This window comes from Ruditapes philippinarum, unplaced genomic scaffold (genome assembly GCF_026571515.1).
Source record: "Ruditapes philippinarum isolate M1 unplaced genomic scaffold, ASM2657151v2 ctg5023_1_1_1_1, whole genome shotgun sequence".
In the NCBI taxonomy this organism is placed as follows: domain Eukaryota; kingdom Metazoa; phylum Mollusca; class Bivalvia; order Venerida; family Veneridae; genus Ruditapes; species Ruditapes philippinarum.
In genome coordinates, this window is record NW_026861157.1 from 173,398 (window position 1) to 184,997 (window position 11,600).

The window sequence follows — 11,600 nt, forward strand, 5'->3', positions numbered from 1 at the left end:
TTAGCTATTCATAATTCTCTGAAAATCTAGAATCAAAATATACTAAATTTGAGATGCCAGATGTTGGAACATACTGGTCAACCTGAATTGGGAAATAAAAGGATTTTTAAAACTTAAGTTCCAGCAGTTTAACAACTAAATCTTTATTTCTGAAAAAACAAAAAATTGAAACCCCAAAAAATAATGACAATATAAAATATGTATAAAATCATTTCCCCGTTTAACCCGATTTAATTTAAAAAACTAAAAATTTAAAAATTTTTTTTTTAAACCCTTTCCATTTTTTCCCCCGAAATAAAAACCCAAAATATATAGTAAAAAATTTTTTACAAATAAAATATACCCCCTGATATATCCGATATAATTGGGATCAAAAATAAAATGTATCATAAAGCCAAAGGGAAATTTAAAGCTCTTTTCTTCATCACAAAAATTTTCTAATTCACAAAAAAATTTTTTCATTTATTAAAAATTCCAAAAAAGTACATTTTTTTGGGTAAATTTTAATATAAATTTTTTTAAAAATTTTAAAATTTTAAATTTTTCAGCTTTGTTTGGTGTGATACAATGAAAAGCATAAAAAAAAAAACAAAAAACTAACCAATGAATGCTTGTATTACCATGCTTTAAAATAAATCGACAAAATTGTACATGACAATACAGGACATATTCAAAAAAATTTGTAAATTAACTATTTTTTTACATAGCGTTAAATTTTATTCTTTAACAACTAGAAGGTCAATTTATTTAATTGTAATGTTTTCAACCTTTACAGCCTTTTTAGAGTGTTAAAAACTTATAATTTAACATTCATTGTCAGTAAAGTTTACTGAATCAACTGATACTTTACATATAAAAATACATTTTAAAATTCTAATTTTATAAGCATTTAAAAAAAAAAATTTGTCTTGGCTAAAGTTTAACTGTATTATTTATTTTTAATTCAATCATTACCCATTGGAGAATCTGCCACTTCCAAGCTTAAATTAATCACTCTGCCCAGGCTAAACCAAAGCTGCGAGCATGCATTTTCAATTTTTTCATGAAAATAAGCATGAATCTGAGGGCATGTTGCTTTAAACTCCAATTTGTGACATTTTGTTTTTGACATTTTGATAAACTCTTGGTTACACATGGACTAAACATTTGATAACAATTGAACAAAAAGTTTGTTTGTGTCTGTTTACCATATTAAATGTCACTTTTTCGCCATATTTACATACACAAATAATTTGTTAACCTTTTGTGACAATGGATATAGACACGTCAAGTGTAATTTAAGTACATCATTGTATAATAATGTCCACAATGTAAGTAATTGAAACCTTTCCAGTACAAAAGTCAAACTTCACATGCACAAAGTACAAGAAATATTTAAAAACTTCTATTATCAATAAAAAGTAACAACAACAGGAAAGTTTTCATGTGTTGAGTCTGCACAAAAAAAAACAAACTTTTAATGGTCAAAACTATTTGGGCTTTGTCAATTAAAAAAAAATAGCCAAAACAAATTTTAACTGGTCTGAATTTCAAATAAAAGTTGTTGAAAGGTTTCAAATTTCAAATTTAATTAAATTGTAAAGAAATTGATGAAAAACAATGTTACTTGAACAATATTTATTTCTCATACTCTGCACAGAAAGACAACAAATTGCCTGAAACTTGTTTCTGAGTTACTTCCATAGGCTCATAATGCACATGGCGTCTGGTTTTACATGAGTATTTTTTACGGAATAAATTTTAATTTAATCTACGGCATCATAACTTATTTTTGTCAATTAATCTAAAACAAGGAACATCGCAATGCGATGCAACCAGGTTTTCAGCAAAATATTTCACAGAAGCTTTGTCATGAAGGGGCATTTGTTTTTAATTGAATTTTTAGGAGGAATTATGGCTTTTTTAATATTCCTCAAACAAAAATGATTGAGAAATTTTATTTTGTCTATTCGCCTTTTTTCCCCAAATGTTTTAGAAAGGTAAACAGTACTTTATTTTTGCTTAATTTTTGAAGTTGCGCACTGTAGAAATTGTTCACTATATATTCTGTATAAGGAAAAAATATACAAAGGGCCATAATTCAGTCAAATATTATCCAATCACAAAACCCCGACAATATGTGCCAGGCACTTGATAACAAAGCTTCTAAGAAAGTTTGGTCAAAATCCGTTGAGAAATGTAGGAGGAGTTGGCGCACAGAAGAAATTGTTCACTATATATTCTGTATAAGGAAAAAAATATACAAAGGGCCATAATTCGGTCAAATATTATCCAATCACAAAACCCCGACAATATGTGCCAGGCACTTAATAACGAAGCTTCTAAGAAAGTTTGGTCAAAATCCGTTGAGAAATGTAGGAGGAGTTGCGCACAGAAGAAATTGTTCACTATATATTCTGTATAAGGAAAAAAAACAAAGGGCCATAATTAGGTCAAATATACACCAATTGCAAAACCTCGGCAATATGTGTCAGGGCACTCTATGACAAAGCTTCTGTGAAAGTTTGGTCAAAATCCGTTGAGAAATGTAGGAGGAGTTGCGCACAGAAGAAATTGTTCACTATATATTTTATATAAGGAAAAAAAACAAAAGGGCCATAATTAGGTCAAATATTATCTAATCGCAAAACCCCGACAATATGCGCCAGGGCACTTGATGACAAAGCTTCTGTGAAAGTTTGGTCAAAATCCGTTGAGAAATGTAGGAGGAGTTGCGCACAGAAGAAATTGTTTACGCCCGCGTCCCGCCCGCCCGCCGACATACCTCAATCTAATAACCAGTTTTTTCCTTCGGAAAACCTGGTTAAAAATCAGTATGCTACATCTGTCTCGGTCATTGCATATATGATACTTCTTTTTTTTTCTTTCTTTTTTTTTTGGGGGGGTTGGGGGGAGGGAACTCAAAACATTGCTATACGGTATCAGACTACATCTTATGCTAGCGAGTCCAAATAGAATTTAACTAGACTCCCACACAGGTTTTACTAGTTTTTCTCAGACTGGTGTTTAGTCATAATTTCTGTTCTATATCAATCATCATCATTTTATAAAATTCTTATATTTACTTTGTAACAACATATTAATCAAACATTTTAAATTTAAATCAATGAGCTCAGTCAACATAATTACATGTTTGTTATTATACATGTAGGTCCCAGTGACCTATGTGAATTATAAGCATTTTGATAAATTTAATGGCCAATTTATGTTTTGATATGAATACAGATCCTAGACCCAGAAAATTAGTTTAAAGTTGATACTTATCTATTTTAAATTGATTGTGTTGGAAGCTATAAGCTGATTGAAACACTCTCGAATCTGTTCATGGAAAAATCTACTAATAAGTAATGAATTTAAAGTTTCTTACTTATGGAAACAACAGCTAGTGCCCCTGAGATTACTAGTCTGACATGTTAAACCATATGGCCACGGCGCCACTCAAGAGTAAAACTTGATGTGGCAGGTAGAACCCACACAAACAGTTCCAATGAAATAGCTTTGTCGGTATTTAATTTAACAACCTAACCCAAAACCGAAATGTGGAGCTAAAATGTTTAGCTAATTATGCACACCTGATGAATAAATTTGTATTTAAATTGTATCCTATTACATTTAAAATATCAAATAACAATCTACATGTCAATAATACTGTACAGACTTTCACAAACTATCAGAAAAAATAATCAGGTACAAGCAGATCTCAGTGTTAGTGTTATCTGTAGACATTACCACCGCGTAACCAGCCCAGGTGAATCTAGGGATATAAACTGAACTATCAAACCCAACATATAGGCCCTTGTATTTGGGGTTGGCCTGAATTGCTCTCACTTTGCCTGTTGGACAACAAAAACAATACCACTGCAATATCATATAGTTTTACAGACAGAATATTTGATTTATAATTTCCCTAGCTATCGCCTGAACTCCCACTGAGGGGACTGGGGTTAAATTTGACATATCAGTGTTGGTTGATAATATAGTCAAACTTTGAAGTAGTTTCTCATTTAATCTGCATAATATAAAGGATGTATTTTACTGCTCTACTTTCATCTCAAAAATCTCTGAATCACATATACGAAGATGAAAAGAACTGTGAAAATTAGGTCAGTGTGAATAAATAGTTAGCATTGACAAAGCTTTTAAAACTATGTATAATTTCACTATTTCTTGCAAAGATAATATAATTCAATTCAAAACAAATTCTTAGCCTTTATTACTTAGCCATATTAAATGGACTTGCACATTTTTCATAGATAGGCTGGTTGAGTGATCTTAGTCTGCAATTATATGGGTAGAATCTGCTGCAAACGTCAGACTTAAAGGTAAACAGACTTGAACCTTAAATATATTTCATTTCATCACACTATCATATTTGAGTGATACAGTATCAGTTCTCAGTATAATAATTTTCTTTTTACAATGTCCTAACAATTTATTTTGCCTACTTTTCCTCAAAATAACACAAAAATATCTCAAATTTAGTCATAACAACCGTTTTAATCTATATAAATAACCACAAACAATAATAAACCTTAAACTTCCTTGTCACTTTTAAAACTGTTACTTTTATTAAAGTAAAAAAAAACACAAGAGGGGATTTCTAACTGTTAGTAAAAACACAAGAGAGGATTTCTAACTGTTAGTAAGAAAAAAATCATGAGTGCTTGTTTAAAAACCATGAGTGCTTGTTTAAAAAACCATGTCCTGTTTCATGCAGTTTTAATAAAATTTAATTTTGGTAGCGTTTCCTAACTACAAGTATCATTTTCACCTGTTGATATGAATTTTTTAAATGAACAAATAAAATTTATTAAATGCTTAAAGTTACATGCCTCTAAATGAGCCAAAATATTCAGGAAAATCAACCATTAAGAGCAAGATATTTAGTTATAAGTTGTAAAATGTTTTGGAGACAAAATAGGTGAAAATTCAGAAATCTTGAAATTGTGGCAAAAAGCATTGCCTTTCAGATAGAAATTTGTTATTTATACCTAAGTGAGTCAGTGTGTGTTGTGCTTTTGACCAACTGGGTGGCATGCACATCAGTCTATGATACCTTTTGTGTCTTGTTGTTTTCTATTTGGAAACACAAAAAGATGACCTTACAACTTATGTTTTAAAAGAATTATGAAGTCAATGATTAACTGATCTTGACCTCTGAGAATCATGACATGATATTTCCATCAAAGGCATAGATAACAGAAATATCCTAGCCAGTTATGATATCACACCTCATGACATTCTTAAAACTTAAAACTTGCAGCAAGTAAAACTTATGAACCAGATATCAAAATAAGTAAAATATTCTCTGAAAGCATATATATTTTTCTATGGCTACAGGTAAAATTTTTTTTACAATTTCCATTTACATAAATGATACACATTTTTTTGAAGAGATCTACTTAATATAATAATATGCACTACTTAACGGTGTGAAGGAAAACAATGAACTTAGGGTACAAAAAAATTGTTATACGCTGTAACATTTGGGTATTTTTTACTGTTAGACACAAGAAAACAACAACATATTCAATCAAAATTAGATTTGATGGGTAAGATGTAGATCATAGGTTGGTCATTTTGAAAACAGTTTGTATACAGAATTTATTTCAGTTTGATTGTGTAGGTAGATATACGCTTATTATTAATAGACTCACTATTGAGTAAGTTTCCTGGAACCAACCAGTACTTAGAGCAATGAGTGCCTTACTCAAGGAAACAACGACTTGCCACTCAGACTGAAAGGGTTTGAACCTTTGCTACTAGCAATCACAAGAACACTAGTCCGACACTTTAACCACTCTGTAATGCTGTCATCTTTTAAATCGCCATACACTCATGTTTTAGTTAAAGTTACTAAATGTTATATTGCTCAATTTCAAATATTAAAACAATCTTAACTTTGTCACTTAAAATTAATTTTTTCAACAAACAAAACATTTAGAAAATGATGATTGTTTCAGATGTATACTTTCAATATAACAAACTATTGTAACTTTTTTGTAAAATGAGTATTACACATTTCTGTTTTATTTAAAAATCTACAGATAAAATATTTTGCACAATACAGTTGTGTGAACAAAATGTTTAGGTCTTTGACTAAAATATGTCAATTCTGACCAATTTTAACACTGGTCAGATCGAAATACGACAATCTTGTGAAATAAGTGATGTTGAGTGTTAAACTTTTGTTACATTATATAAACTATGCATGTGACAAAAAAACTGGCCCAGTAGTGATGCTCTGCTATATCATTTTCAGTAAAAGGCATAGAATGTTACCAATATTTTAACATGCAGCAATACAAAATAGATAGAAACTTAAACTTTCAAATGGTGTACACTATAAAAGGATCAAATCTACATCCATTAAAATATTTTGGGTAATTTTTAGCCGTCCAGTTAGCTCAAGAAGTACAGCGTTGGACTGTAAATCAGGCGACCTGGGTTTAATTCTCCGATGGCGCAGAACACTTTCATTGCGATTGTGATGAAATCCTTTCTACACTCATTTACACTGTAACCTCTGCTCTGGCATGTACAGAACATATCAGTTCCTTGTGAAAGTTAAGGCAACTGGTTATGGTAAACTGCTTGACAACTTACCATGGAACAATGCGGTGGCTAGTCAAATATATAAGATGTAACAGGCTTTTTATAGTTTACGATGGTCAAGCCCGATGTCGATGCTTTGCCCAGAAGCAAATATATCTCAAATCGATGTCATATTTATTAAGGACTATGCAGTGGCTGACCTGTGCTCTGGTAAATTCAATGTAACAACTTGTCGTGATCTAAACTACCAACGCCAACACCATTTAGTTTATTTGCTATCTACATCTTTGATATATTCAGTGATACTGTAACTGTGTCAGGTGCAAGTCTGATATCTGTTAAACTGTTATTTAAAAACATTTAAAATCTTGATTTTAACAAGAAAGACTGAAACAACTATCCCCAGAAATTGACAATAACCTATCATCATGGAAAATTAACAAAACAAATATGTTTAAGCGAATAATTATTTAAATATTAATTAAGAGTGACAAATTTCTTACCAAATTTGTATATTTCTTCTTTGTCAACACCAGGAAGCTACTTTCGTTTTGCAATCAAAATGAAATATTCGAATTATGTATTTTTCGCGAAGACATTTATAAATGTTGATAAAGGCAGATGTAATATTAAACACACTTAATTACATTATGTTTTAATGATATAATAACATATCATTACAGCAAAATCAAATAAAAACAATGAAATTCTTATAGTGAAGAAAATGCGAACACACGGCTACTGTCAGAATTGATTGCAAAATGGCGAAGCAGTCGGCGGAGTGGAAGAAAATCATTTCGCAGCGGTTGAAGACACGAAATAGACATGAATATCAAGAATTTTCAGATTTAATTGATATACGTAAATATTTAGACATAACTGTCACCATGCATTTCTTATTCTTTAATTTAGTACAATCTGTTTAAAATTACCATTTTCCACAATTTTGGTAAACAGCTAAATTATGATAAAAATTAAAATAATTTATTTTATGTTTGCAAATTACCTGGAGTTATTATAATTTAGTGTTTGTTTACAGTTTTGCCATTTAACCTCTGTTTAGGTATCTAGACAGACGACGACTGTCTGCTGACTTCGATGAATGTTTCTAGCCTAGGCCAGGGTCTCCCTCCCTACAGGCGAGGGCGAGTGACCCTTCAAATTTACTTGCCCTCCTTAAAATGGGGTGAGAGTGGTTTCCTCGAACTACCGGTTGGTTGACCTGATCTTTTATTACTTAATTTATAAAGTGTGAACAATATCTATTCATTCTATTGTATAATGGCGCGTCAATTATCCCCGGTCTTAATGTGTGGCATATCACACATTTTCATGCAAGATATTGAAAATTTGTACCTATTATTTATTCTTTTCTTCAGTATAATAGTAATATTTACATAAAAGCATAACACAATACAAAATATCTCAGTAAACAATCAACATCATAGAAATATATATACATATAAAAGTACCACCTGAAAAAACTAATAATGAGTCAAATTTCTTTTAAGTTTTGTAAAAAATTTTAATTTTTTAAAGTTTTATACCTAGTCATAAGGTCAATTTCAGGTTTTCGTTAGAAAAAAATAATTTACATTAAATGTTTTGAGAAACATCATCTGGAGAATCTTACTCACCCTGTTGGGTGAGTTTGATCATTTTTTGTCAAGGCCTGTCCTGGATATATATAATCTCACCAGTGCACTGAACAGTATTATAAACATGAAAGGGGCCTCTGTGGCCGTGTGGATAAATTTAAACAACTTGCCCCTTACTGCTGTGGGTTCGAATCCGGACAGGGACTTTGGATTCTTTCATGTGAGGAAGCTATCCAGCTAGCTTACGAAACGTCGGTGGTTCTACTCAGGTGCTTGTTCGTGCCTGACATAATACACGGAAGGGCACTTGTGGTCTTCCTCCACTAGTAAAGCTGGAATGTCGCCATATGACCTATACTGTGTCTGTGTGACGTCAAACACAATCAAACAAATAAACATGAAAAATCCTCAGGCACTGACCAGGATTTGAACGCTGGACCTCTCGATTACAATGTGACAATTTTGTGTACACTCAATCACGACACTAAAGGGTTAACCAGCCCAACAGAAAGGCTGTTGGAAATGGCCTATACATGTACATGTAATTGCTATAAGCTTACAGTATGAAAGTCAAAAGAGAATTCCACCAGTAGTGGGATTCAAACTGACTCTGGATAAGGAATCTGATGCTCTATTCTGTCATGAAATTTAGATGCCATGTGATCAAAGTGAATGTCAGATGTAACATCATGTTTCGAAGATTGGCTTAAACCCCATTAACACAGACAATTAATCCTGCTTTGTATACTGTATCTTTCTATTTATTAGATTATTTATATTTTAGATCATATATCAGGGCTTTTTTTCCTTCTAAAGGGGCCCCTCTAGGTCTGCTTCCCCAAAGAAAAATTCTTTAAAATCATGCAGTTTTCCCCAAAAATTGAATTTGCATCATTTTTTTTCTTCCCCTTTTGGAAATATACTGTGTCCCCAAAATTACGGGCAGGGCTGCTTCCCCAACCTGTGAAAAAAAGCCCTGTATCTATTGATATTATATTAATTTTGGGACAATAATTGGCATTTCAAAATTTCTTTAAGTGATTGATTTGCAAAGGCACAATTGCATCAAATATGTCACACAAGTTGATTATATAGAACAGGTCAAACAAACACCAATATGTCTGTTAATTTATAGTCATTGGTATTGAACACTGTGAAAAAAAATCCCTTCAACATATAAAAAAAATCATAGCAATATAATATTTTCAGGAATAATATCACAAAAACTGGTGTACCACAGTATATTGCACATCCCTAGTCAATTGTAACATAGCAAAGAGAGGGCTAGCAGAACATTTTTGCCCAATTTACTTTTTGTCTGTCCCATCACTCCAGTGAGAAAGTATTTTTTTGGTGTAAGAAATACAAGGATATTTCCACCTCACAGTGTGGCCATTCATTAGGGTTTTGACTGTTGAACTGTCCGTACAGAGCAGGGGCTTTTATCAGGGTGAGGGTATGGTTTGGGGTCAAAATTCTAAAATTCAAAGTTCTTGCTTTAAACCGGATGGGAGGACTGGGGTAATAATTAAGTGGTATTTAAATCAAGTGGCTAACCAAACAAGCAATTATTATACTATCTTTATAACAGCCATGTTTGCAAACTGTTTTCATTTTGATATAATGGAGAAAAAATAGATTGTGACAATATCTTTACTTTTTTTATAGAGAGCAAGCTATTTGAACAAGTTGCCACACTTAAGTCCAAAAATGTTCAGCTTACTGTTGAAACTGAAAGGTTGCGGGCAGACAATTTGAGTTTACAAATAAGAGCAGATAGTGGGTAAGTTGGTTGATGTTCATTTAGATTTATTTTTAAAGTGTTTAATTCTCATTTTTTATTTGTCTCTTTTAATGAATTTTCTCTATTTGTAATTCTCGATCAAGGCTAGACCTACCATCCCCTGGAATATTAATGTTGGTTATGTTGGTTATGTCTTATAAACATGAAACTTGGAATACTTTGTTATAATAAAGCTAGATTTTAAGACAAGGGGGCATTATTCTGAAAGATGTATTTTCTAGAGATATTTTTAAGTAGAATGATTTCAAGTTATCAAATGACAAGACACATTTGTTAGACATGAGAATACATTCTTAAAGCTAAATATTTCGAGTTATGCCACTTTTTAATGTAGAACTTTTGTTAAGATTGGTTATTGTTATTAAAATGATTTAAAGACATAGTACTTATTCCTGGTCTACTTGCAATAAGAGACAAGTCAAAGCTGAAGAAAGGGACATAATTAAGTTGATCAGTTTTTCTAGATGTATGCCCCTTTTTAACAAAGAAAATAAACTTTTGATTGTAAGTCTGTACACATTACATACAAACTTGAACAAAATAGTCGTAAAATACCAAAATCAATCTGTCTTGTGTTGTATTCATTTAAAGTAATAATATATTTAATCATGAGTATACTTAGGAAATACATTGTTTGAAATTATGCATTTTAAGAATAATTATTGCAAGATTAACATTTGACAGTTATCAAATTTGGCAAATCAAGGGTATTAAGTCTGAATTTCATCCAAGTTTGTCTGCTTGTTATAACTTACTAAGTTATATTCCATTTTTTATTAACAGATAAAACTTAACCCATTACTTCATATACACGCCTTTAAACGCCTTTTTCACCCCCCCCCCTCCTTTTTGTTGTCTGAAATGATGAAAAAATGCCTTATTTAGGCCCCAAACACTTGTTTTTGTTTGAGAAATGTTGTTAAAAAAAGTGACCTCTTTTTCGGCACGGCCCCCCAACCAAAAGATACATCAGGGGGTTGCCAGAAGGGGGATGTGCCCCCTTCTGTTTGGGGGGGTTTGAAGGGGGGCGGAGTCCCCCTCATCGCCAAGAAAATTTTGGACTTGTGAGAGGCTGTAAATGACCCCAGATTGATCATAAGGTAACGTGTAACCAACGCTGAAAAGCATTTGACTCTATCTCAATCCATTGAGAAGTTGCAGCACTTTGAAATCAATTTGATGGAAAAAAATCAACGCAAAATAGTGATTTTTGGCAATTTTGAGATGTCCCCTCGTTGCCATGGTAACAGAAAATTTAAGCCTGAGCATGTTGTTGCAAGGGCAATGGTCCAGTCAACATTTGTGCCAAGTTTGATTAGTGTTGAAGCAGTTTTTATAGTATTATAGCAATTTGAACTTGTAACGGGAGACTTTTCAATGAAAACAGCCATTTTTCACAAAATGCTCATGAAGCAATGGGTTAAGGATTAATTGAAACAATTAAGTTTACATGTTGTGAAAGGAATCAATCTATCTAGCTTTCAGAAGGTTGGTTATTTTTCTGTAACACCAGATCATGATGAAAGGGCACCTGTGGTCTCCTTCCAACAGTATAGCTGGGGGGTCACCATATTACCTTTGTAGTGTTGATATGACTTACAATTCAAGAAATTTATAACTACATGTATGTCTAATTGATGGTG

General features: G+C 32.0%; 2 protein-coding genes across 2 annotated transcripts in view; one reads left to right on the top strand and one right to left on the bottom strand.

Moving 5' to 3' along the window:
• LOC132714719 (phosphatidylinositol 3,4,5-trisphosphate 5-phosphatase 2-like) overlaps positions 1-7,137 on the bottom strand; it is a 79,215-nt gene extending 72,078 nt beyond the window's left edge. The window contains exon 1 of the mRNA XM_060697636.1: positions 7,059-7,137. The gene's annotated coding sequence lies outside the window, so the exon portion shown is untranslated. The remainder of the gene's footprint in view (positions 1-7,058) is intronic.
• Positions 7,138-7,263: 126 nt separating this feature from the next.
• On the top strand, positions 7,264-9,936 carry LOC132714720 (autophagy-related protein 16-like; the record flags this gene model as incomplete). Its single annotated transcript, XM_060697639.1, is given in 2 exon segments — positions 7,264-7,416; positions 9,822-9,936. Coding segments are annotated over 2 exon segments (215 nt in total), but the record flags the coding sequence as incomplete, so codon positions are not given.
• Between the last annotated feature and the right edge of the window lie 1,664 nt (positions 9,937-11,600).